This window comes from Salvelinus fontinalis, chromosome 12 (assembly GCF_029448725.1).
Source record: "Salvelinus fontinalis isolate EN_2023a chromosome 12, ASM2944872v1, whole genome shotgun sequence".
Taxonomy (NCBI): domain Eukaryota; kingdom Metazoa; phylum Chordata; class Actinopteri; order Salmoniformes; family Salmonidae; genus Salvelinus; species Salvelinus fontinalis.
This window is the reverse complement of record NC_074676.1, coordinates 25,070,102-25,095,491: the sequence shown is the minus strand read 5'-3', so window position 1 is coordinate 25,095,491 and position 25,390 is coordinate 25,070,102. Positions and strand designations below refer to the sequence as shown.

Here is a 25,390-nt window from a genome sequence, read left to right as displayed (position 1 = left end):
AAGAGACAGGCCAAGGGTATTCATCTCCTATAAACCATATAAAACACGGTGTTTGCCAAATAACTTGTAATTATTCTAGATTTATCTGCCTAATAACCTTGTCAACTTACTCTAGATCTTACAGCAGATGATGCCGTTCTGAAACTGCCAGGAGCCACAATCAAAATGAGTCATTCTGCAAATACAATCTCTTTAAAAAGATATGGAAGGTTTATGGGGAAAATGTCCCCTTAACTACACTGAAGTTAGTTGGACCTGGGCCCTCCCAATATGAAGTGTGTAAATCATCTACAGAGCTAACAATCAGCCCTTACCTGCCAGTCACCAGTCTGAGTCGGTGTGTGTTTACTCTGGTGTATAGTAGGAGACATAGGGTACATTCCCCAGCACTGGGCTGGCTCCCCATGAAGGCGTGAAGGGTTAGGGTTGTGTTGGCAGTAATGGGGAGTTGATCAAGGATTACAGGCGCAAAGCTGTGAGCTGGAGTCTGGAGGGCAGAGGAAACACCCTCGTATAGAATGGGAAGGACAGGGGCTCGTCTGGCTGCAGATAACACTGATGTGTGGGATGTCAGTCTGGGAAGGGGCCTACTGCAGTTCACAAGCAGATCGTTTTCTATTTTACAGTAGACTTCATAGTGAACTGAAATATTGCATCCGAGTAGTAAATGCATTGCAAGTGTCGGGATGAATTAATGTCAATTTAAGTCAATTTGGGAAATTGCATTAAGCTACTGAAAACTTTCCATAGTCTGGAACTGGTCATGAAATGGAAAGCAAGCAAAGCCAGGGGTCTGGGTTAACGTGTCAACATCGCTAGCATTTACTGTTCCTACATTTTAAAGAACCTAGAGATCATCACCATGAATGAATCACAAATGAATCACTGGGAGGTTGGGAAGAAAAAGACTCGGGAGCTTACCGGTACTTATCCCCTCATGAGACAAGGAACATGGCAGTTACAAAACAAGTTTCATTTAGCCCCTTTTTAGTGTGACTGTCTTTTGGGAGAACCCATAGAGACAATGAAAACATATGGCCACATGGCCCTGTGAGCCGAAACACTTAAGCACACACAAGGCTACATATGTCACTCTCCCAATGGCTTTCTATGTGACAGGCTGAGTTATTCATACCCTCAGAGCAGGGAGAACATACATCTACAAAGACCGTCTTCAAAGTTCTACGTTTTATGAGCAGCGTTATTTCTAGCGCAACACATATAAACAAAGGCTGGTGTGCCTGCCTGCCGACAGTGAATCAGCAGTCTGTGTGACCGCACGGGCGGGCCTGCTTTTGCGCTCTGCCAATGCTTACATTAGTCTGAGAAAAGCTAAAGCTACTCAAAATATTCCCCTCTTCTCCATCCATCCTGCTCTTTTCAGGGCCCAGATCACATGGACAAATTCCAGGAACCGTGTCCCTGGCCAGGATCATTCCACGGAGGTTGCTAAGGATTGCTCTTCACATTTCCTCACATTTTCTCAAAGGGTTCTCACACCTATCAAATAAACAATAAAAGGAACCTAAAGTCCTAAATGCTGATTTCACTCTCTGGGATGACATTAGAGTAGATAAACAAAGGCTATATATAACATTTACTAAATTGTCAGCAGCTTGTGCTCTGATTGGAAGTCGCAGGTTGAAGACTTTGCATTAGGGCATTTCAAATTAGCAAAGTGCGCTGGTCATAAATGAATATGCAAAGGTCTACTACTCCCAGGCAGACTGTTAGGTTAACTTTGCTGGGCAAGTACAAAGCCCAATCATCTGTCACCCCCCTAATTCAATCATCAGTCCTCATTCAATTATCCAATATAATATGCAAATCAGGCCAACAAATGCTAATTACGTACATCAAAATAATTAAATTGGATAGGAGCAGCAGAGGAGAGCTGAACTGCCATAAAATGGAGGCAGATTCTTTAATTAGGACTAAAACATCCTGGAAATTATAATCTGAAATCCGCCTATAAATTGCTGGGTGGTTGACCGCGCCTGTGAGGACATTAAAAAGACAGAGGTTTGAGGTAAAGCTCGATGGCTGGCACTGAGGGTCAGGCTTCACTTAACTAAAGCCTGGCCAAGTGTAGCACTTGTAAGCTGCTCAGGGGCCCAGTAGACAGACCATGCATGACAGCCAATTACACAGCAGCCAAGTCTGCTCCATCACATCCTGCTCACAGCCACATAGGCCCAGTAGCCTTAACACTAGGCCTGGGCCAACATAGCAAAGCACACAACACTAGAGAGAACTGGCAGCTCCACTGGGACAGAACAATGGACCATGCTACTCTGAGGGACAATAGAGAACCCAAAGCCCAACAGCACAGAGGTGGCAACATATGAATCTTTAAAGAGGTGGCTCTTGTTGCTTTTGTATGAACCACAAAAAACTACACCCTCTCTTCATCTAATGATACGTTATCAGAAGCATATAAAGGAAACAGAAGTATCATTATATGGACAGACTGTTGCAACAGGGCCACAATGCCAAACCAAATACCATTCATCTCATATTTCTGAAACAGAACAGATACAGTGGGGACTGAAATGATTGACACCCTTGATAAAGATGAGAAATAATGACTGTATAAAATAATTTAAATACGGTCTTGGGGGTATGTCGAAAAATGACAAAATACATTATTTACCATTAATTTCTATTGGGCACAAAATAATCTGAAACACAACCAAAACGAACTACAAATGCATCCAACAAGTTTGTAGTCACAATCTTGATGTTGTCATTGCATGCTAGGAATATGGGACCTAATACTACACTTTTGACTACTTTATATATAATCATCTTTAGGGGTGTCAATTTTGCCCCCCTACCTTTTTGAGAAAAAATCTTTCTCTGAGCAATTGTATTAGTATAAAATAATCTCCCCACTTTTTGAGCATACAATATAGCTCAGGATTTGAATAATATTTATTTTGTCATTATTGCTCATGTTTATCAAGGGTGTCAATAATTTCAGACCCTACGAATGGCTCAAACTACAACAGTTTATGGTGATAACTAAAGAAAAAGCATGAAACAACAACATTGACTTTATTACATATTTGAGTATGTGTGTGTGTTAGACCTTTACCTGGTTGTCAGGGTGGTTGACGGTGAAGTAGCCCACACAGATGATGACTTCCTGCAGCAGCTCTTCAGAGGAGTGCTGAGAGCAGTACCACAGCAGGGAGCTCACTATGTGGCGGAAGGCAAGGGACAGCCCCTCGGCACCTAGAACAGTCTGAGACAGCACAGAAAAAACATCAGCATTCAAACACCACAGAAACCACAAACACAAAGCAGACACAAGCTAGCTAGAGACATTCACTAAATCTAACTGAAAAGCAAACAACCGTCCTAAAGAGTAGAAAATCAACACTATAATGTTAATATACGTGAGGCTGGATTTGCTAAATTAAAAGAGAGGAGAGGGATTTTTGTGCTTTAGCGGGTAGAGATTCAGACTGGTTGATGCAGTGTACAGGAACTCCTGGTAGGGTGACTCTCCCCAGGCCCAACACCAGGGGGTCCTTCCAGAGGGACCCCAATCCCCCAGAAGATGAGATGCTATCAGAGGCCCACAGACAGTATTTATTAAACATGTCAGCATGACTGAGCACCACAGGGTAAGCAGAGAGAAAACACACTGGAATCAGGTTGGGGTGTATGTATGAGGTTTTGGGACTGATGGAGGGGAGGAGGTAAACAGTCTCCTAAATAGTACCTACCTGAGAGGCCCAATCCTGTTAGCGGACCTGAGCCTTACTGCTGTCTACACTCTCAATATAACACCCTGCAATACTGGAGACACAGAACTCTATTTCTCCCCAACTGTAATCTAACCATACCCATCAGTCTTAGGACAGAGAGACAAACTGAACCCTATATTTTGTTAGTGAATGAATGCAAAGGCTGAATATAGTGTCTATTTTGATGGGCACCAAAATATTGTTGATTAAATACTAATATATTTTACTAATTTACTTGAAAATAGACTTCTCAAATATTTGCTAAATAACTCATCACCAGCAGCGTCCTTTTCAGCTTGAAATCCCCTCTAACCACCCTATTTGTTAGTTGATTCTGGGGCCTAGCAAAACGACCAATGAGAAGAGAGAGCAGCTCAGCATCTACTGTAGTGCTTATTAGTTGGCACTAGTGTGGGGTAATGTGAACCACAAGGTGATTACAACACAGGCCACAAAAAACATTATTTAAAATGTTCATAAAAACATTGGCACTGAAAAGCTTTGAGTTCCAGCTGTTTTGAATAGCCTGAGCATGGCGGAGCCGAGGGAGAGCAGCCTCTGTGTTAATTACCCACAGGTATTAAAATAATTAATAACTCTCCCACTTCCTCCCTTACGCCATTCTGTTTATGCGCTGCCTGAGCACAGTGAAGCTGTCATTCTCTCTTCATCAGAGCTGGTAATGTATGGCTCGGGCTACAGCACTAATCACTCAGATCCATCCGCATTTCTGACCCACAGTGCTCCATTTAACCTCAGCAGCTGACCCTCGGTCAGGGGACACTCATGTTTATGTCCAAGAGGTCAGCTCTATCCTGAGGATAAATACTCCAGTCCAAAGGCAGCAGCTCTGAGACCTGGCCTCTGCTGCCTGTCGATCAGTTACACATGGCCTTGTTGCTGCCAGGAAGAGGAAAGAGGGATATTTGTGTTGCCTGATGCTTGTGCACAGGGATATCAAATCAAATTGTATTTGTCACACACACCGAATACAACCTTACCGTGAAATGCTTACTTACAAGCCCTTAACCAACACTGCAGTTCAAGAAATAGAGTTAAGAAAAGATTTACTAAATCATAATTTAAAAAAAATAATAATCAAAAAGTAACAAGAAAATCACATAACAATAACAAGGCTATATACAGGGGGTACCGGTACCAAGTCAATGTGCGGGGGTACAGGTTAGTCGAGGTAATTTGTAAAGTGACTATGCATAGATAATAAACAGCGAGTGGGGGGGGGGGGGGTTTGGTGCAAATAATCCAGGTGGCCATTTGATTCATTGTTCAGCAGTCTTATGGCTTGCAAATAGAAGCTGTTAAGGAGACTTTTGGTCCTAGACTTGGCGCTCCGGTGCTGCTTGCGGTAGCAGAGAAAACAGTCTATGACTTGGGTGACTGGAGTCTTTGACAGTTTTTGGGCCTTCCTCTGACATAGCCTAGTATATAGGTTCTGGATGTCAGGACGCTTGGCCCCAGTGATGTACTGAGCCATACGCACTACCCTCCGTAGCACCTTACGGTCAGATGACGAGCAGTTGCCATACCAGGCGGTGATGCAACCGGCCAGGATGCTCTTGATGGTGCAGCTGTAGAACTTTGAGGATCTGGGGACCCGCGCCAAATCTTTTCAGTCTCCTGAGGGGGAAAAGGTGTCTTGGTGTGTTTGGACCATGACAGTTTGTTGGTGATGTGGAAACTCTTGACCGGCTCCACTACAGCCCTTTCAATTTTAAAAATGGGGGCCTGGTTGGCCCTCCTTTTCCGATAGTCTACGATCAGCTCCATTGTCTTGCTCACATTGAGGGAGAGGTTGTTGTCCTGGCACCACACTGTTGGAATTGTGCTTGGCCATGCAGTCGTGGGTGACTAGAGAGTACAGGAAGGGACTAAGCACGCACCCCTGAGGGGCCCCAGTGTTGAGGATCAGCGTGGCAGATGTGTTGTTGCCTACCCTTACCACCTGGTGTCGGCCCGTCAGGAAGTCCAGGATCCAGTTGCAGGGGGAGGTGTTTAGTCCCAGGATCCTTATCTTATTGATGAGCTTTGAGGGTATCCATCATCTGTGGATCTGTTAGGGCCATATGCGAATTGGAGTGGGACTAGGGTTTCCGGCATGGTGTTGTTGATGTTAGCGATGACCAGCCTTTCAAAGCACTTCATGGCTACTGACGTGAGTGCTACGGGGTGGTAATCATTTGGGAAGGTTACCTTCGTTTTCTTGGGCACAGGGACTATGGTGTTCTGTTCGAAACATGTAGATATTACAGACTCGGTCAGGGAGAGGTAAAAAATGTCAGTGAAGACACTTGGTAGTTGGTTCATGCATGCTTTGAGTACACGTTCTGGTAAACTGTCGAGCACCGCAGCTTTGTGAATGTTGACCTGTTTAAAGGTCTTGCTCACATAAGCTACGGCGAGCATGATCACACAGTCGTCCGGAACAGCTGGTGATCTCATGCATGCTTCAGTATTGCCTTGCTTCAAAGCGAGCATAAAAGGCATTTAGCTCGTCTGGTAGGCTTGCGTCACTCGGCAGCTCTCGGCTGGGACTCCCTTTGTAGTCTGTAATAGTTTTCAAGCCCTGCCACATCCGATGAGTGTCAGAGCCGGTGTAGTAGGATTCAACCTTCGTCCTGTATTGATGCTTTGCCTGTTTGATGGTTCGGGATTTCTTATAAGCGTCCGGATTAGTCCCGCTCCTTGAAAGCGGCAGCTTCCTGCTTTGTTTTTTGCTTGTAAGCAGGAAGCAAGAGGATAGAATTATGGTCAGATTTGCCAAATGGAAGGCGAGGGAGAGCTTTGAATGCGTTTCTGTGTGTAGAGTAAAGGTGGTCTAGAGTTTTTTTTCTCCTCTGGTTGCACATGCTGGTAGAAATGAGGTAAAACGGATTTAAGTTTGCCTGCATTAAAGTCCACTAGGAGTGCCGCTTCTGGATTAGTATTTTCTTGTTTGCTTATGGTCTTATACAGCTCGTTGAGTGCAGTCTTAGTGTCAGCATCGGTTTGTGGTGGTAAATAGACGGCTACGAATAATATAGATGAGAACTCTCTTGGTAGATGGTGTGGTCTACAGCTTATGACTTCTATAATATTAGACATCACGCACCAGCAGTTATTGACAAATACACACCCCAGCCCCTCGCCTTACCAGACGTAGCTGCTCTGTCTTGCCGATGCACAGAGAAGCCAGCCAGCTCTATATTATGAGGGTGCTAGTCAATAAAACTGTGAGAGAGGACATTGGTGACAAGACCTTTTCATGGCACCCCCTATTTGGAATGTCTGTCTGTGGAATGTGTCCAGCATAATACACCTACGTAACCAGCAAGACCAGTATACACTGTATGGTATGTGATGTGCCGGTATTGAAAAACCTGCCCCGCGGGCAGCATAACCTTTGGAATTAGAGTCACTGTAATTAACACCACCTACTGGACCTGAAGGATGAGGGATTCAAGTGTGAGAATGTGTGCGTCTCTCTCTCTGTGTGTGTACTGTACCTCAGTATGAAGTGGTGTGCGTTACCTGGAAGGCAGACAGGTCGAGCAGGGCGAAGCTGTTGAGGAAGCGGAGGCCCGTTAGGGCCACCTGGATGACCCCTGGGGCGTAGGGCTCCTGTGGGCCCTGGGCAGCCGGCTCAGGCAGGGCGGAGCTGTGGAGCAGAATGCAGTACAGAGTGTGTACCACACCCACCAGGTCTGTGGACTGCAGCAGGGCTGTCAGTCCTGTGAGGTCTGTACGCTTGTTGTCGAATATACTGGGAGAGCTGCAAAGGACACAGGCAATATAAATAAACATGTGACATGATAATTTAATTTCTGCTCAATGAACATAGTGACAGTGAAATGTTATATAGGGAAATTAATGATATCTGACTACTCCACATTATAAGTTCTCCAAACGTATTATTTATTATTATTGGTTAAAATGCTTCACTTCATTCTAAATCAAGTAAAAGTTCAATTCACAACATAGCTTTTGTCTGCCCTCACCACAGTGACCCGAGACTCAGGATGTAAGCGTGAAGGCACTCTGGTCCTTGTGGCTTCTAGATTTACTCGCTAGACCAGGGTTATCCCTTCAAATATAAATAATAGGGCCTGCCCCATTTACACTGCATGCCTATCAGGTTAAGTGGAGTAACTGGTTACACTGAGTGAGAGGGAAGTGCAGTCTGGTGGCTGTGTGTGAGAAGGTGTCTATGCTCAGCTGTGCACTGAAGATTATTTAGGCCTAATCAAGGATGATCGCAGTTAAAAGCTTGGTCATTATCACTACAACCACAGACTGAGAAATTCCTTAATGGTACAGCAGTGACACAGAAATGTGACTGTTATTTTACAACAGTTCAGAATGTGAGTTTGCTCCTCCAAGCTGGGCAGAATGAACACAGGAATTTGGAAGTAGCTCTGACAGCTCATGGCAGTGGCTCATCCATGCCCTTGGCTGCAGAAAGCTTCCTGGCAAGATGCTGTGTACTCAGGCACATTTAATTAAGGTCCACCTTACATGATTGAAAGCAGCATGTTAGTGTGTCTTAGCCAGGAGGCAGATTAAAAGGGATTGGTAACATCATCCTCTCAGCACACATCACAGGTAAGAACAGAACGGGAGTATAACACTGATGGGATGGAAGGAGAGATCGCTCTGAGTTCCTGAGCTGCCCTCTTCATAAAACTCGAGGCCAGACAATGTAAACTTCTATAGCCAGACTAACACCTGGCGCACAAGAGGAGTTTACCCTGATTAGCCCATGCTTTATAGATGGGAAAAGTATTCTGTTTAGCTCAGACTAATCATTGTACGAAATATACTTTCTCAAAGACATCACTACATCGTAGTCAATGGCATCAGAGAAAACTCATGTCAAATGGCTCCCATTGTTTTACAATTAGGATTCCTGCAAACCCACAAGTTCCATAAGCTTGTGCTGACAGGGAATTTAAGAATACCCCTGCTACACCGGATGTGATTTGCAGGCAGAGAATAAAGGCTGTTTGACCTCTGGATGGAACCCACTATATGTTGGCCAACAGCTCTGTGTGGAAATTCCTAGCTCTGCAAGTACATGGTCTCTAATGCCAGTTAAACCCCTCGACACAGCAACTGGCATGGCAAACATATTCCAGGACCATGGTATACATTCTCTCCAGTATAACCTCCTGAACACACAGAGGACAGGGTAAGAATGGAGATAGTTGGCTGGATTAGCAGGGTGTTGATTATTAAGCAACACTGCTCGGTCCGCTCATTAAAGTGGCGAGGTTATGGCGCTGTGTTTTCTCACAGATATTCAGTGACACAGTCATAGCAGTGCTCCCCTGTGTTGGTGTGAAGCAGCTGGGCACTGTTACAGCACACAGCAGCTGGAGAGGAGAGGTACACCAGCAGTACAGTGTGGGCACAGGAACGATACAGTCACAACATCTACAGTAAGTAAATCAGCCCTGGCAATAAAGACTTCTACACGGATGGGTTGTTCAGCAACAAAAACGATGCGTGTGCAACGTTTGGGCAAAACAACTGTCAACGCCAAAAGATTATTGAGATGGAAACTGTATTTCGTCTCAGAATGTTTATTGAGAACATAAATAAATGTACACAATAAGCACTTGTCTCTCAAATACATCGTTACAGTTGTTGGTTAGCTTACTAGTGAATTTAAGCCATATTAGCATAGACGTGTCATCAGTCGAAACACTTCAAAACAAGACATGGTGTAAGAACAAGATAAAATTAGCTGAAACGAGCCACTTAATATTCCCCTAATGGCAGCTTTTTGTCATTGTTTCTAGCTTTCTGACCGTTCAGAATCATAACACACACAGCCTTCTGCCCCATTGATGCAAACACATTTGTGACGTTGTCAGGCAACCCGTCTAGAATGCAAGGTTTTGGCAACAGACCAGCAATATTTAGAGTTAAAATACCTCTGTTCTAATTCAAACCATGACACTACAGAAACTAAAAGGGATCAAATGTAACCATATGACCACTGACGATATTTAACTATGAGGGCAGCATTCCTGTACTAAGGGTCATGCTATCTTCGTCGGTATTGTGTCTCAGTCTGTATGCTTAGCCTCTGTCAGCGGTGCCATTGAGCCTCTCTCGGGGCAGGTCACAGTAACACGTGGGTGGGCTTCCCCTGGCGTGCTGGAGGCAAGGGTTTATGGTGAGTGACAGAGCACGGGGGTGAAGTAGATGCCTATCTCGATCAACAGTAACGATGGGCTTGCCAGCGCTCAGACTAAAGGAAACCACTGAGTGTGATTGAAAAGGAGGCATTGTCTTTGTTTGAGCTCCAACAACAAGTCTTTATGGGATGGCCGGGCAGACTTAAAAGATCCAACGGTGAGTCACTCCTGTCATTAGTCTTGTGAACAGCCGTGCGTGATCACAGGGGGATGTCTGGAGAGGAGGGTCATAGAGGAAGGGAGACTGCTGCCACTCACCGGCCGGTCACAGCGAAGCACAGCTTACACATGGCGTGCAGCAGAGCGGTGGCCTGCTGGAGGAAGGCAGACATCTTGGGGCTCTCATCCACCGGGCCCTGGACAGACAGGAAGCAGCTGTACAGCTTATCAATCAGACCCATGTTTACCACATAGCTGAGGGAGGGACACAAACACAAAAGGAGGATAAGAGTGAATCCACATGAACAAAACTTTCACAATGAATGAATGAATGAAGTCTGTCCCGGTGAAATATGTTTTATCCTAACAAAGGCCCTCACTGATAGTAACCGACAGCACAGTTGAAATGTGATCTGACCTAAACCCTCTGTACTCCCTGTTATTACTGTGATATTTGTGATATTTGTCTTGTCTGCTCTCTCAGCCACAAATCATTGGTAACAGCATCATTAGATGGCAGTTGTGCTCCCGTGCCAGGCCAGAGACAGCCCCGACTGTCCGCTGACCTGTGGCTGCCTCACGGCTAAGGTATGCCTCTCCCACCACCGCTCAGCCCCCTTTAGCCCTACCCACCATAGGGACAGACAAGAAGGCTCAGCTGTCAATCACAAGACCTCCCAGATGTACCAGACAGCTCAGTCAGGAATCAGGAAGCCAGCCACTGTTCTACACTACAGGCATCCATCTATTCCTTTCCCTCTCCGGCTCCGCTTAGCTTACTCCCTTAACTTGCTAGCATACCTTTTTGTTGTTGGGACTGTCATTCAAAATGGCAGCCTTCTCAAGTCAGGTAATTAAAAAAATGTTCAACCTCCACAAAAAGGTCATCTGACACTTGAACCACGGCAACTTGCTATGACTATCCTCTTCCACAGCTTCACCTAAGCTGAAAGAAGCTGGCCCATAGTCTGTTTGAAAAGCTGTTTAGTGTTCAGTCTTGCCCCGTTACACGCATCTGTACGTTTCTGACACTGGTAGGAGATAAGTATAGTACAAAGCCTGGTGAGTGATTGGTAATAAGAAATTAAGACGTAGAAGCGGAATGCTGATATTCTCTGTGTGATTTACAGTTCACCATAATGGGAAAGTGTTGCAAAAGTTAACATCTTTTTTTAATCTTATTTCCTCCCTACCATTATATACATAATTTGAGGCAGTTGAGGTAAATCGTCCATTGCCTTGCAGGGATTACTAGACACCATTTTTCCTCAAGATCTCCCCTGTCTCCTGGGTTACGACTGGTACATAGTATGAGAGTTGGGCCTGTGCAGATGCTCTGGTCAAATGAATCATTGGCTGTGGGAGGGGATGGTTGGAAGACTCCACTCTTCCTGAAGGCTTGGGCCTGCCTTTCCTCACCGCCCCACAGTGCCAGGAGAGACAGCCCATAGCCCCTGCTACTCAAAAGCCAAGTTCAAGGGGATGTTGCAAACTTCCAGGAGTGTTCTTTGTTTATGTTGCCCTAAGTAAAAAAAGGACTTATTACTTTGCTGAAGATTTTGATCCAGAATGTGTGAAAAAGTACTATTTAGACACATGTCAGAGGACAACCTCTCTCACCCTCACTCAAAGCCCCTGAGGAAGGAGGAAACAAATACAAATACTGGGACCTATTCCAAGGGAGCTGACATTTTGTAGGCTATTTCTGACAGTAACTAAGTTATAATATCAGTGGTTTCCCACATCAACCCCGTCAGTAAGAGAGTGGAGGGGGGACATGGGCGGTGGTGGAAGAGAGGTACTGTGAAAGGGAGGAGGGCCCCAATAGAGCGGTGTGTGGTTTGAGAGAGATGAGGAGGAAGAGCTTACCTGATGAGGTCCTGGGCGCGGGTGTTGAAGGACTCTATAGGGGAGGTCTTGGTCTTGGTGTCTGGTGACATGATGCGAGGGGCGTCCCCGCGGCCACAGTCAGGGACATAGGGACGGAGAAGGCTCAGGACAGTGGCGCTGGTATGCAGCAGGCCGGTGGTCAGTCCCTCAAACACCTGCTTGTTCACACTGCGACCAAATATGGTCTTGTCTTCATCTGGGACGAACAGCTGAAGGAGGAAAAGACTGTGGTCAGTCAAAAGCTCTAAACCTCCACCATGTCACAGTCCAGTCTGTACCAGTAGCTTGATACCTGCACTCTCAAACAAGCTTGTATCACATACTGCACAGCGCATTCGGAAAGTATTCAGACCCCTTGACTTTTTCCAAATTGTTACATTACAGCTGATCCTAAAATGGATTAAATTGTTTTTTTCCTCTCATCAATCTACACACAATACCCTATAATGACAAAGCAAAAACAGGTTTTTAGAAATGTTTGCATATTTATTCAAAATAAAAAAATGACATAAGTACTTTCTTGAAGAATCTTTGGCAGCGATTACAGCCTCAAGTCTTCTTGGGTATGACGCTACCAGCTTGGCACACCTGTATTTGGGGAGTTTCTCCCAGTCTTCTCTGCAGATCCTCTCAAGCTATGTCAGGTTGGATGGGGAGCGTCGCTGCACAGCTATTTGAAGGGCTCTCCAGAGATGTTTGATCAAGTTCAAGTCCGGGCTCTGGCTGGGCCACTCAAGGACATTCAGAGATTTGTGCCGAAGTCACTGTTGCGTTGTCTTGGCTGTGTGCTTAGGGTCGTTGTCCTGTTGGAAGGTGAACCTTCGCCCCAGTCTGAGGTCCTGAGCGCTCTGGAGCAGGTTATCGTCAAGGATCTCACTGTACTTTGCACCGTTCATCTTTCCCTCGATCCTGACTAGTCTCCCAGTCCCTGCCGCTGAAAAACATCCCCACAGTATGACGATGCCACCACCATGCTTCACCGTAGGGAATGGGCCAGGTTTCCTCCAGACGTGACACTTGGCATTCAGGCCAAAGAGTTCAATCTTGGTTTCATCAGACCAGAGAACCTTGTTTCTCATGGTCTGAGAGTCTTTTAGGCTTTTTTGGGCAAACTCCAAGTGGGCTGTCAAGTGCCTTCTGGCCACTACCATAAAGACCTGATTGGTGTCTGAATAGTTATGTAATAAGTTATAGTTATGTAATAAGTTATTAGTAAAAATGTATTAAAGTAACAAAATGTTATGCGCCGCCAATTATGCGCCGCCCCATGGGTCTCCCGGTCGCGGCCGGCTGCAACAGAGCATGGACTCGAACCAGGATCTCTAGTGGCAGAGCTAGCACTGTGATGCAGTGCCTTAAACCACTGTGCCACTCGGGAGGCTCCACAAAACACTTCTTACGCAAAAACATAAGACCCTTCTTAAGAAAAAAAAAAAAATTCACAAGATAGTTCATAAGTGCAATTCCTCAACAATATCTTAAGATTTAATTATTCTTACGAACATCTCAAATATCTTCACAAATTTTTCTTAAGATGTTTGTTGCTAGGCAACCGATTTAGCTAGCTATCTAGATAGCAATGGAAATCATGTTAGCATATTTCCTACTGAGGTTACTGTTTTAAAACATGTTCTTGGGTTTAAAATAAATCAATACTGAAACTTTCAGATGAAGTTTGAGAGTGAATTAAACATGTTCAATTGATTTAATGAGCTTATTCTCTCACTGCCCTGAATTTAAGACAAGGGTTTAGCTATCTTGGAAGAACAACTCCAAAAACTTTATTTTCAAGAATCAAATTTCTTCAACTTTTTGCTTAAGGAGATAAATAAGAAACAGTGGAAAAACATTTCCAATAACGTTTTTGAGGAACAGCAACTTTGATTAACTTTCTTCAAAAGTCTATAGTCAAGGAAAAATGGCAGTTAAGAAATGTATTCTTAAGAAGGTTTTGTGAATCTGGGCCCTGGTCATTTAAACCTCAGCCTGCCTTCTAGAACACAGACAATTGAGACGGAGGAAATATCCCTTTCTTTTGTTTACTGGCAAAGGCCATTTGTATTGGTTGGGATCCTGATACACCATGCCATAAAGAACACACGTGTTATTGTATAATTCACCAATTGTGGGCCATAAATCGGTGATTAACAATCAGTGTGACATGGTTACTGTTGCCGTGCCAGACTGCTACCATATGAGAGGTCTCAGAGGTATTCCCTCTCTGGTAACAAAGGAAGCCAACCGAATACTGAGACTCTGTGGAGAAAACCACTGGACTGGAGCTAACATAGGGGAGGGTTCTGTATTAACCATCTGTGGGATTAACTAAAGGCTCCCCTTACCCTCACCTTAGACAAATAAGGGCTGAAAGAGGAATCGGTATGCTCCAAGTTCTGACATGATTTAGTTATCCTAAACTCTTTATTACAAGAAGAGCACAAGCATCTGAAAAATACTCCAATAAATGTTTATTAATAAAGATATATTTAGAGAGATTCAGGGTATATAAAGACCAAAGGAATTAGTGATGGGGGGGTAGATAGTTACATATCGCAAAATTATTTTTGGACGATATATCGATATTTGGCTAAAAGTATCGATTTGTACTGTAGGTAGCAGTAGCTAGAGGTAGTTGGCTGTATTTGTGCCAAAACACCAGTATTTTTCCTTCTTCCTTCTTTTTAAATAGTGAGCCAACATGTTTTTAGCCATTTTACTTCACTGACCGATCAAAACTCGTTTTCTCATGCTCTCTCTTATCTCTCTGCAGCAGACATATGGCGAGCAATAGGTTTGGAACATAAAATCGCAATAAAAATCACAGTATTGTATCGAAATACATTTTGAATCGTGAGAATCACAATACATATCGTACCGGTACCTAAGTATAATGATAATATCGAACTGTTAGGTCCCTGGCAATTCCCAATCCTAAAAAGGTATGGAGATCCTGTGACAGGAGCACAGAGTGCATTTCCCCTTTTAGATATAGTGCCTTCAGAAAGAATTCATACCCCTTGACTTACTCCCCATTTTGTTGTGTTACAAAATGGATTAAATATATTTTTTTCACACTCACACAATACCCAAAAATGACAAACTGAAAACATGTTTAGAATTTTTTGCAAATGTATTGAAAATGAAATCTCATTTACATAAGTATTCACAACCCTGAGTCAATACTATGTAGAAGCACCTTTGGCAGCAATTACAGCGGTGAGCTTTCTACACCTGGATTGTGCAATATTTGCACATAATTCTTTTCAAAATTCTTCAAGCTCTGTCAAATTGCTAGACAACCATTTTCAGAAATATCTCAGTTACATACACTACCGTTCAAAAGTTTTAGAACCACCTACTCATTCAAGGGTTTTTCTTTATTTTTTACTATTTTCTATATTGTAGAATAATAGTGAAGACATCAAAACTGTGAAATAACACATATGGCATCATGTGGTAATCCAAAAAGTGTTAAACAAATCAAAATATATGTTATATTTGAGATTCGAGAGTGTGCAAAGCTGTAATCAAGGCAAAGGGTTGCTATTTGAAGAATCTCAATTATAAAATATATTGGGATTTGTTTAACACTTTTTTGGTTACTAGATGATTCAATATGTGATATTTCATAGTTTTGATGTCTTCACTGTAGAAAATAGTAAAAATAAAGAAAAACCCTTGAATGAGTAGGTGTTTTGACCGGTAGTGTAAGTATTCACACTCCAGAGTCAATACATGTTAGAATCACCTTTGGTAGCGATTACAGCAGTGAATCTTTCTGAGTAAGTCTCTAAGAGCTTTGCACAACTGTATTGTACAATATTTGCACATTATTATTTTTTTAATTATTCAAGCTCTGTCAAGTTGTATGTTGATCATTGCTAGACATCCATTTTCAAGATTTAAGACAAAACTGTAACTCGGCCACTCAGGAACATTCACTGTCTTTTTGGTACGCAACTCCAGGTAGACGTGGCCTTGTGCTTAAGGCTATTGTCCTGCTGAAAGGTGAATTAATCTTTCATCTAGTTGTGTTGTTTGGAATATTACATTTTGTACGGGCTTCCTTCTTTTTACTCTGTCAATTAGGCTAGTATTGTAGATTATCTACAATGTTGTAGATCCATCCTCAGTTTCTCCATCGCAGCCATACATCTCTGCAACTGTTTTAAAGTCACCATTGGCCTCATCGTGAAATCCCTAAGTGGTTTTCTTCCTCTCTTGTAACGGAGTTAGGAAGGACGCCTGTATCATTGTAGTGACTGGGTGTATTGATACACAATCCAAAGTGTAATTAATAACTTCACCATGCTCAAAGGGATATTCAATATCTGCTTTTTTATTTTTACCCATCTACCAATAGGTGCCCTTCTTTGCGGGGCATTGTAAAACCTCCCTGGTCTTTGTGGTTGAATCTGTGTTTGAAATTCACAGCTCAACTGAGGGACTTTATAGATAATTGTATGTTTGGGGTACAGAAATGAGGTAGTCATTTAAAAAATGATGTTAAACACTATTATTGGAAACAGAGTGAGTCCATGACTTGTTAACAAATCTTTACTTCTAAACTTATTTTGGCTTGCCATAAAAAAGGGGTTGAATACTTAATGACTCAAGAAATTTCAGCTTTTCATTTTAAATTAATTTGTAAAAATGTCAAAAAACACAATTCTACTTTGACATTATGGGGTAGTGCGTAGGCCAGTGACACCTAAATGTAATCAATTTTAAATTCAGGCTGAAACAAAATGAGGAAGAAGTCCAGGTGTGTGAATACTTTCTGAAGGCACTGTAAGTGACATTTTGGTGTGTGTGTTGTAGAAAAAAGGAGATTGTCAGGTAAAACGTCTGAAAACATCTCATTTAGACTAATGGTTAGGGCAGCATGCTGACAGCATTAGTAAATCCACCAACATTCTCCACAAATCTAATTAAAAAGAGGGACAAGCACCGACGGCGGCACTTGCTACCCCCACCCACTTCCAAACACAAACACACGTGCGCACGCACACACATGTTTTTACATGGACTATTCATGAGCCCCATATTTGTCACTATCCAACACAACTTGAAAAGTTCGCATTGTGCTGTTCAACATTTTAGTCGTCAGAGCAGCTGTGGGAATATGTTTTATATAAACTGAAGTGTACAGGCTAATCTCCCCCTCTGTGCCCTCAGGAAATATGACAGCTTTGGATTGGAACTCAGGGCTGGAAAAGGAAGCCCCAATAGAGTTCATGTATGTAGCAAAGGCCATGTCTGTGCCTTGTCTGGTTCTATGAAGTGTGCAGCCGCCACGTTAGATGTTTGGAGTCGGCTGATGTTTACAGTCTCAGAGAGTGCTGAAGGATATGGGCTGACAGGTAACCCAGCCGCCATATTGCCTTCCTGACAGGCTGCTCTTTCCCTCCCTCTCTCATTCCCTAATCTGCGTGGCTAAGCCTGTGGCTGTGGCAGGGCCAGGATTTATACTGTAGCGTGTGTCTCTCTCTGTCTTTTATTAACACAGTGCCAGGAAGGAATAAATGCTGGTGATGAGGTCCTAGTTTTTCAGCACTTAAGTGTTGCATGTAGCCAGGAGGAGAATTTACAGAGACATTGGAAGAGATTCATTAAACAGCCTGGTCCTTGGGTAAACTAGCTGCAGTTTCGATCATGCCATGTCACCTTCATAAGCATCACACAAACTTTAGTGACTCAAGCAAAAATAATACGTGTTGTTTGAGAGAACATATGTTAATTAATGTTATATCAATAATGGTAGTAATAGGAGATGTTTTCTATGGTGTGGTGAAAGGACACTTACTGTAAGCTGATGTAGCAGCAGGTCCATGAGGAAGGCTATCTTGTTGCTGAAGATAACATATGTGCAGTTGAGGTGGCAGCGAGAGCATGCCAGATAGTAGGTGTTTATAGCCGCACATAGAGACCTGAGAGGAGAGAGAGACAAGAGGAAGAACAAGATGAATCACTTGTCACAAGTAAAACTAAATAGTTCAAGGCAGAATGTTACGCTCTATACAGCTCATTCAAAACAACACGAGATACAGTGTAGGAGTTTATCACGGGCATTGACAAGGCTCTCAAGTGATCAAGAAACCAAAACGCACTACACCAAATGTGTGGTTCCTTAAAAGATTGTTTTATCTTTGGCAGAGTTGAAAGCATATACATCACTGACAGCAAGAGACGGAAAGCAACATTCAGGAACCCAGTTATAGTAACTACTACTTATGCTTACAATGAGACTACCTCACTAGTCAACTCCTTATCCAGAGTGGGACAGTAATAAGACAAGAGATCTGCATAACCAGAGAAGCTGCTGGATGGAATCTGCAATCACAGTGCCAGGCAGTCCAATCTGGAGTCAGATCCTGTAGTGTTTCCTCTGTGGAGATAAGGCCATTCCTCTCAGCAGCTCTTCAGCTCAGAGCCCCAGGCCACAGCCAGGCAGAGCAGAGCAGTGAGCGGAACATGCCTCTGTATTATGTCTGCTTTAAACAAGCCCCAGAGACGATTAATGCTACAGATACCTGATGAATCATTCTACTCTGACTGCTGCTCCCCCTCGCCCTTCTTTCATCACTTAATATTTTCTGACAACTGTATATTTTAGCCAATAGCAGAGTGGCGTGTCCTATCTGCTCTGAGGAAGAATGGAATCTGGCTTTCCTATTCTAAAGTAGGCCATGTTTATTTCAACTGGTAAATATTTTGATATCTACCGCAACCTTCACATCTGCAACGCATTTCCACTCCAACCTAGTCGGCATATAGAGAGAAAATATCAGAGACTGATGTAGGCCTAGGTGGATAGGTCTGTCAATAACTTCCTCGTGACCAAAATATTCCAGTTGTTTCATATGCTAGTTGGCAGATCTGTCATTTGCTCCATATCATTATTGACAATGTAGTGTAAAGCTGTCAGACATAGAATGTGGTGATAATGTGAGAAGCATTACATTGTGAGTTATAGGAACATTTCCAAATAGTCCATCAAGGTCTGGTTAAGCACGCCAAGACTTGCTTACTAAACATTTTTACAGTAAGAATCTTACTGTATGGGTATCATATGCCATATGTGTATGGGCTTTCTAGCCAAATAAAATGTTTGGGTCTTTTCCACCAACATTTATCAACACATTCCTGAGAAAACACAAACCAAACCTGGTGTGTTGATCCCCGTTTCCACCAATCACTACTTAATGACATCTGTTTATGTGTCAAGCACCAAAACACATTCATTATGTTATATTGATATAAAGTATATTATAAGGGGCGGTAGGCAGCCTAGTGGTTAGAGAGTTGGGCCAGTAACCGAAAGGTTGCTAGATCGAATCCCCGAGCTGAGGTAAAAATCTGTCTGTCTGCCCCTGAACAAGGCAGTTAACCCACTGTTCCCAGGCAGTCATTGTAAATAAGAATTTGTTCTTAACTGACTTGCCTAGTCAAACAAAGGTAAAATAAAAAAGTATTGAAATGGAGTGGTTAGGATAAGACAGCCATCATGGATGAGTGGAACAATAACACAACCTCTATCGGGCCAGAGTGAAGTAACGTGAGAACCCCACCAAACTGTGCTCTCTGGGCAGTCGACCAGCACCGGGGCTGCCTGCCTGACTGATCCCCCCCCAAAAAAACAGATCCATGATTGAGTAACTCGGCAAGAAGTCAGTTTTTCACTGACATAATTCCACCATCATTAGAAAGACTGTACCAATTGAATGAAATACTAGTTTTCCTCTCAGTCTGATGCTGCGCTGCTTAGATATATGTCCATATCAAATCAAATGTTAGTTATCACATGCTTAGTAAACAACAGGTGTAGACTAACAGTGAAATGCTTACTTACAGGCCCTTACTAACAATGCAGATAGAAAAGAACTAGAACAATTAACGTACAGAGATGAAACCAAGCCATTGTCATTCCCATGCCTGACACAGTGGGGAGAAAGGCCATTTCATATGAATATTCCTTCAGGTACTGTGATGGAATGCAATAGCAGGGTGTCAGGTCACCTGGTCAAATGACAGGGTTGGGCTGATTCTGTTACAGCTTCAACATGAAAAGGCCTGGGAAATCTATAAGACGTTATACAAATTATGAGGAGAGGGATAGCATCAGAGCAGTCAAATGGAACATGAACGATAATCTTACAAAAAAAAGGCAAGGTCAATATTTAAAAAATATCTTGTAAATATTAGGCTACAAAAGCAACGCTTGCAATAGGCAAACACCATCTTCACAGTGTCCATAAAAACCTGTCAACCATAGCACCCTGTTTTTTCACCATGTATAAGTAGAGGTTGCCCTGCCCAGAATGTCTTTATCCATGTAGGGAGATGGGGGGGGGGGGGGGGCAGTCCCCAGGTGGCTGCCACTCTTAACCAGCAGATTAAAAGGCACATCCCCAATTTATTTACTCTAATCTTATTAGGGAGAAAAACAGCCGTCGACTGCTTCCATTCTCTACAAGAAACCCATGTGAGAGGAACCAAGATGGATCCAAAGGAAAATGTTGCTGTACAAGTTAACATTGCAAATGTATGCTGAAAATGTTCCATCTAACTATACAGAATGCACATTTCATTTTATAGCAGTTCATCTATTAATCATTATATTGATGATTTTAGTCTTTAATTCAATTCCATTCCCATTAGAATCACCACTAGGTTTGCAAAAGGAGGGTATATTAAAGGAAACTTTTGAACGTTTACTGGTAAACTACAAGAGTTGTGGTAACTTAAGGATTTTATGTAATTTATCACAAGACATCTGGTGGCCCTTTTGGGTACTTCAAATTATCCTCTTTGGCCTTTTTTTTGGCCTCGTCACATGCAGAATAAATACAATAATCAAATATGATGATTTAAAAAAAAAAAAAAAAATAGAATGACAAAGCTGTAAAACAATAATCTAAATATAAATCAATTTATTGAAAACTATTTGTTTTTAATATGAGGGTTTCGGCATGATATATCCTATACAGTGGGGAGAACAAGTATTTGATACACTGCCGATTTTGCAGGTTTTCCTACTTACAAACATGTAGAGGTCTGTAATTTTTATCATAGGCACACTTCAACTGTGAGAGACAATCTAAAACAAAAATCCAGAAAATCACATTGTATGATTTTCAAGTAATTAATTTGCATTTTATTATACTTATTTTCCACCATAATTTGCAAATAAATTCATAAAAAATCCTACAATGTGATTTTCTGGATTTTTTCCCCTCATTTTGTCTGTCATAGTTGAAGTGTACCTATGATGAAAATGACAGGCCTCTCATCTTTTTAAGTGGGAGAACTTGCACAATTGGTGGCTGACTAAATACTTTTTTGCCCCACTATATATATATATCACAAACACATATATATATATATATATATTCATGTATAAAATTACCAAAAATACCATAGATTTACATCGATTACCCGTTATCTTCTGAAAATTTTGAAGTTTTGGGTAACTTTGGAAAATTACTGGTAGCTTTGCAGCCCTAATCACCACACTCTCAACCAGAGTCAGATCTGGAGTCATGAACTTCCACTGACTTCTCACAATCGACTCAGTCAACTACTCATGTAATGAGCATGCAATTGCTTTGTAACACAGCTAATCAGACATGTTTTAGGGCCGCTAAACAAATGGCGACTGTCAGAGGCACGTTTGAGTAATGTCCTTACAGCAGCTCATGCAATGAGCAATCTCGGTGATCCATCTTTAGCTCCCTCCCACCTAATTGAGCTTAATTAGCATGACACCTGATATCATCCCTGTCCCTGGAATCTGTCTCAGTGCCCCCTTGATGACAGCCTATTTCAAAGATTTTGAGGAGGAATTTGGTAAGGGGCCATGGTATTCCGTCTCGTGTTACCCATGCACTATGTAGGCTGCGTTGGTTGATCCACGTATGCCAGTCCATCCTAACAGGCAGCATACCTCCACCTACACAGCTCTGGGTGCTCATTTGACAGCATGCCACACCCACTGCCGGAACCAAGGATTTGGTGCCTGCACTAACCGCCAGACTACACCCAGTGGGAGATACAACGGGTACATTGTTAATCTGGGATTAATGAAACCTTATTTTGTAGACGTGGGATTAGGTTCCACTGACGGCCCATACTGACAGGTTGCGGAGAGAAAGAGCAAGAGAGAGGAAATAGGAGAGAGGAGAGAGAGATGGTGCTTCTACACCTGCATTGCTTGCTGTTTGGGGTTTTAGGCTGGGTTTCTGTACAGCATTTTGAGATATCAGCTGATGTAAGAAGGGCTATATAAATACATTTGATTTGATTTGAGAGAGAGAAGAATAAGAAACTTGGAGAGATGTAGATAATTGCTCACCTACTCTAAACTGCTTAACCTCAGATGGTCGGCCACAGCAAACCACCCTCCTGTTCTGATGAGGCCATAGACACACACACAGCCATCTCAAGCCAGGAGCTATTGTAAAGGGCTAGATAGAGACTAAAGACACAGACTGGACTAGAGCACACAGTATTCTGGGCCAGCCCCCTGGGACAACCATACACCGTGGAGCCCTGTGGGGATCACCGTGGGTGGCCGACAGGCTCGGACATGACAAGGGGGCTGGGGGATTGGGAGTGTCACTGATCTCTGTGGCTGAATTAAAACTCTTAAATTTAAACTATCCCAGAATCCATAGAGTATCCCAGGGGCTGATAGACAGATGGCTGGGAAGGGAAAAATTAGAGCGAAGGTCAGGACCCCCCCGCAGTATAGTACTGCCCCAATATCCCAGAAAACACTTAGGGCTCAAGAGTATTTAGAAATATTTTCTTAGTGATATAAAAACACAACAGAAACAGCATAATAGTTTAGGGTACTGGGAAAATACCAGGTAGACTCCCCTTACAGGTAAAATGTTTCCAATTTTCAGAAGTCTTCCCTTATTGCAAAGATAATAGGACATCATCCATGTAAAAGACTCTTTATGCTTTTGTCACTGGGTTATCAAGCAGGAGATCGTTCCACCTGAACCTCAAGCTCACGTTTCCCAACATCTCAGTGCTTTTCCTATGTGCCCAGTCAGGCCTGACCATGGAAATGCTGCAGAAATTTGACCAACTTCCAGATCAGGTTGAATCCCTGCTTTTCAACAGGGAAAATGTGTGTTCATGGAAAGAAAACCAACCCTAAGCCAAAATACAAGGTGAGGAGCAAATCCATTTCCTGGTGCTGTCAAACAATCCCTTCATTCACTGCTATCTAAATGACACTCATTTGATTCTTCTGTTGATCTTTCCGATACCCTGAGTGCTTCCAAGACGTTCCACACTGGCTGGGTATGAACTGGGAGTAATCTGATGAGCCTTCATGCATCACACACTCACACCATATAACGACATCCTGAAATGAAACCTAAGGTAGCAGCTTTGATTACACAGCATACACTCAGTCATGTGACTGAGGTGGGTAACTAACTATGAGTGTTTTAACATGCAGTGTCCTAGCATAGCAGTGTCACTGGACTATTCATTTTTATTCGTTTTATTTAACTAGGCAAGTCGGTTAAGAACAAATTCTTATTTACAATGACAGCCTACCCCGGCCAAACCCTAACCCGGACGACGCTGGGCTAATTGTGCGCCCCCCTATAGGGACTTCCAATCACAGTCAGTTGTGATACAATCGAACCAGGGTCTGTAGTGACGCCTCTCGCACTGGGATGCAGTGCCTTAGACCGTTGCGCATATCGAGAGCCTTCTCAGAAGTTAAGACCTCTCTCTAAAACTAAAAAGCTTAAATATAAGCTGGTTTCATTTTCAATGTGGTAGAACAGGGGCCTGCCCCTGTTCCACTCATCACTTAGATAAAACAGATACCAGATACCACAGTCATTTTGAATTGTATCATCAAGTGTCCTCTACCGATTCTCTCAAATTCAACACAAAGTTATACGACCCCTGGGTCAGTCTGTCTGTTCTGAAGCTAGCTTCTCTTGTGCTGAGCCCAGACATCACTGGGATAAACTCCCCCCAGTCCTGTCTCTCTCCTCCTCTACTCCCCAGTGACCCCTACTGGGAGACACAGGGACATGTCCCATAAACACACAGTAGTTGACACAAGGTTGGAATACTTCACGAATGCATCCATCTTTTCTTGATAGAATTACACATCTGAGAAGAGTCAAATTTGTTAAAGTAGTGATGTGGAAACTTTGCTTTTGCTAATTAAATCATGCAGGGATTTCTCCAAAGTGAGGAAGGATGTGCTAATAAAGATTGAAAAACAGGGCCAGAACGGCATCGCCGTTTACCCCCCCCCCGTCTAACCACACCTCCAGACTGGGGCAAAACATTTCCTCACCATATAATAATAATGATGCTGAAGATAAGCGTCTCCAGAGGCAGAGAGAACAGACCTGTGGTTTTGCCTAGTGAGGATCTGTGATCATTTACAGCTTGTTTTAGACAGCTCTGCCCCCTCCTCCCCAAGGGAGCACAACACACTCTCCACTCAGAATCACAAAGAGAAAACACATTCACACAGAGTAGGGCTCACACTTGCAAGGTCTTGAAGAAGATACGTAAAGCTTAAAGAGCAGTGATACTAGCAAGAGCAATGTGCGGGTTTCTTCTTTTTTCTCATCTTATTCAACTGTTGCCATGCACCTGCTGCAGAGATAGCTCAGATGTGCGAGTGCCTTTTCAATTTTGAGAAAGTATTGTTAAAATTCCTCTAACAATGGATGTATATTTTTTTCTGTTTCAACTAGCAGGGTTCTTATTTTTTCTCAAAAATACTCCTTCACCTTGAGATTTGAATATGCAAATTTAACAGTAAGAGTGTGATAAAGGTAATCCAGGTGGAGAACAATTAAGGATCATCTTCACACACAAGACCATTTGGTTTATGGATGACTTTGCAGGTAAAAATCTCTGGTATATCATATATATACTGTGTTATATTGATGTTAATGAGAGTTGTTGCTCTGCTAGTCTAGACATGGATCCAGCGGCCACAGGGTTACACAGGGACATTAGCCGAGCCTCAGAGGAATTAGCTCATTAATGTAATGGTAACAACTAGTAGTGGGCCTCCCAGGGGGGTAATATTACCCAAGCATCTCCGACTGCAGTTGACTTTTTTGTAAATCACTCAGCTTATCTGAGAGGAGGCGATCAATACGGCAGCATTACTGTAAACAGATAATGTAGCAAGCGCTGGGGGTTAGTGTCTATCTCACAGACGCCGACCATTACGCAATACAGCCACCCAGATGAACAACAGTGATTAGTGGACAGACGGGCCATGTCCTTGTGTTGAATCTCATCACTGGCTCCCAATATTCCCATCCCTTGCCCTTACATTTCCTCTATATTGTAAATGTGTGTGTTTATATATAATGAATG

General features: G+C 42.9%; 1 protein-coding gene across 4 annotated transcripts in view; it reads right to left on the bottom strand.

Annotated features, from left to right (window-relative positions):
• Positions 1-25,390, bottom strand: part of LOC129867048 (S phase cyclin A-associated protein in the endoplasmic reticulum-like) — a 100,833-nt gene that overhangs the window by 11,004 nt on the left and 64,439 nt on the right. For all 4 annotated transcript variants that reach the window (XM_055940159.1, XM_055940160.1, XM_055940161.1 and 1 more), the window contains 5 exons: positions 17,811-17,934; positions 11,984-12,213; positions 10,214-10,369; positions 7,284-7,524; positions 3,098-3,247 (listed from right to left, as the gene is read on the bottom strand). In XM_055940159.1, coding sequence (XP_055796134.1) covers positions 3,098-3,247; positions 7,284-7,524; positions 10,214-10,369; positions 11,984-12,213; positions 17,811-17,934 — 901 coding nt within the window. The remainder of the gene's footprint in view (positions 1-3,097; positions 3,248-7,283; positions 7,525-10,213; positions 10,370-11,983; positions 12,214-17,810; positions 17,935-25,390) is intronic.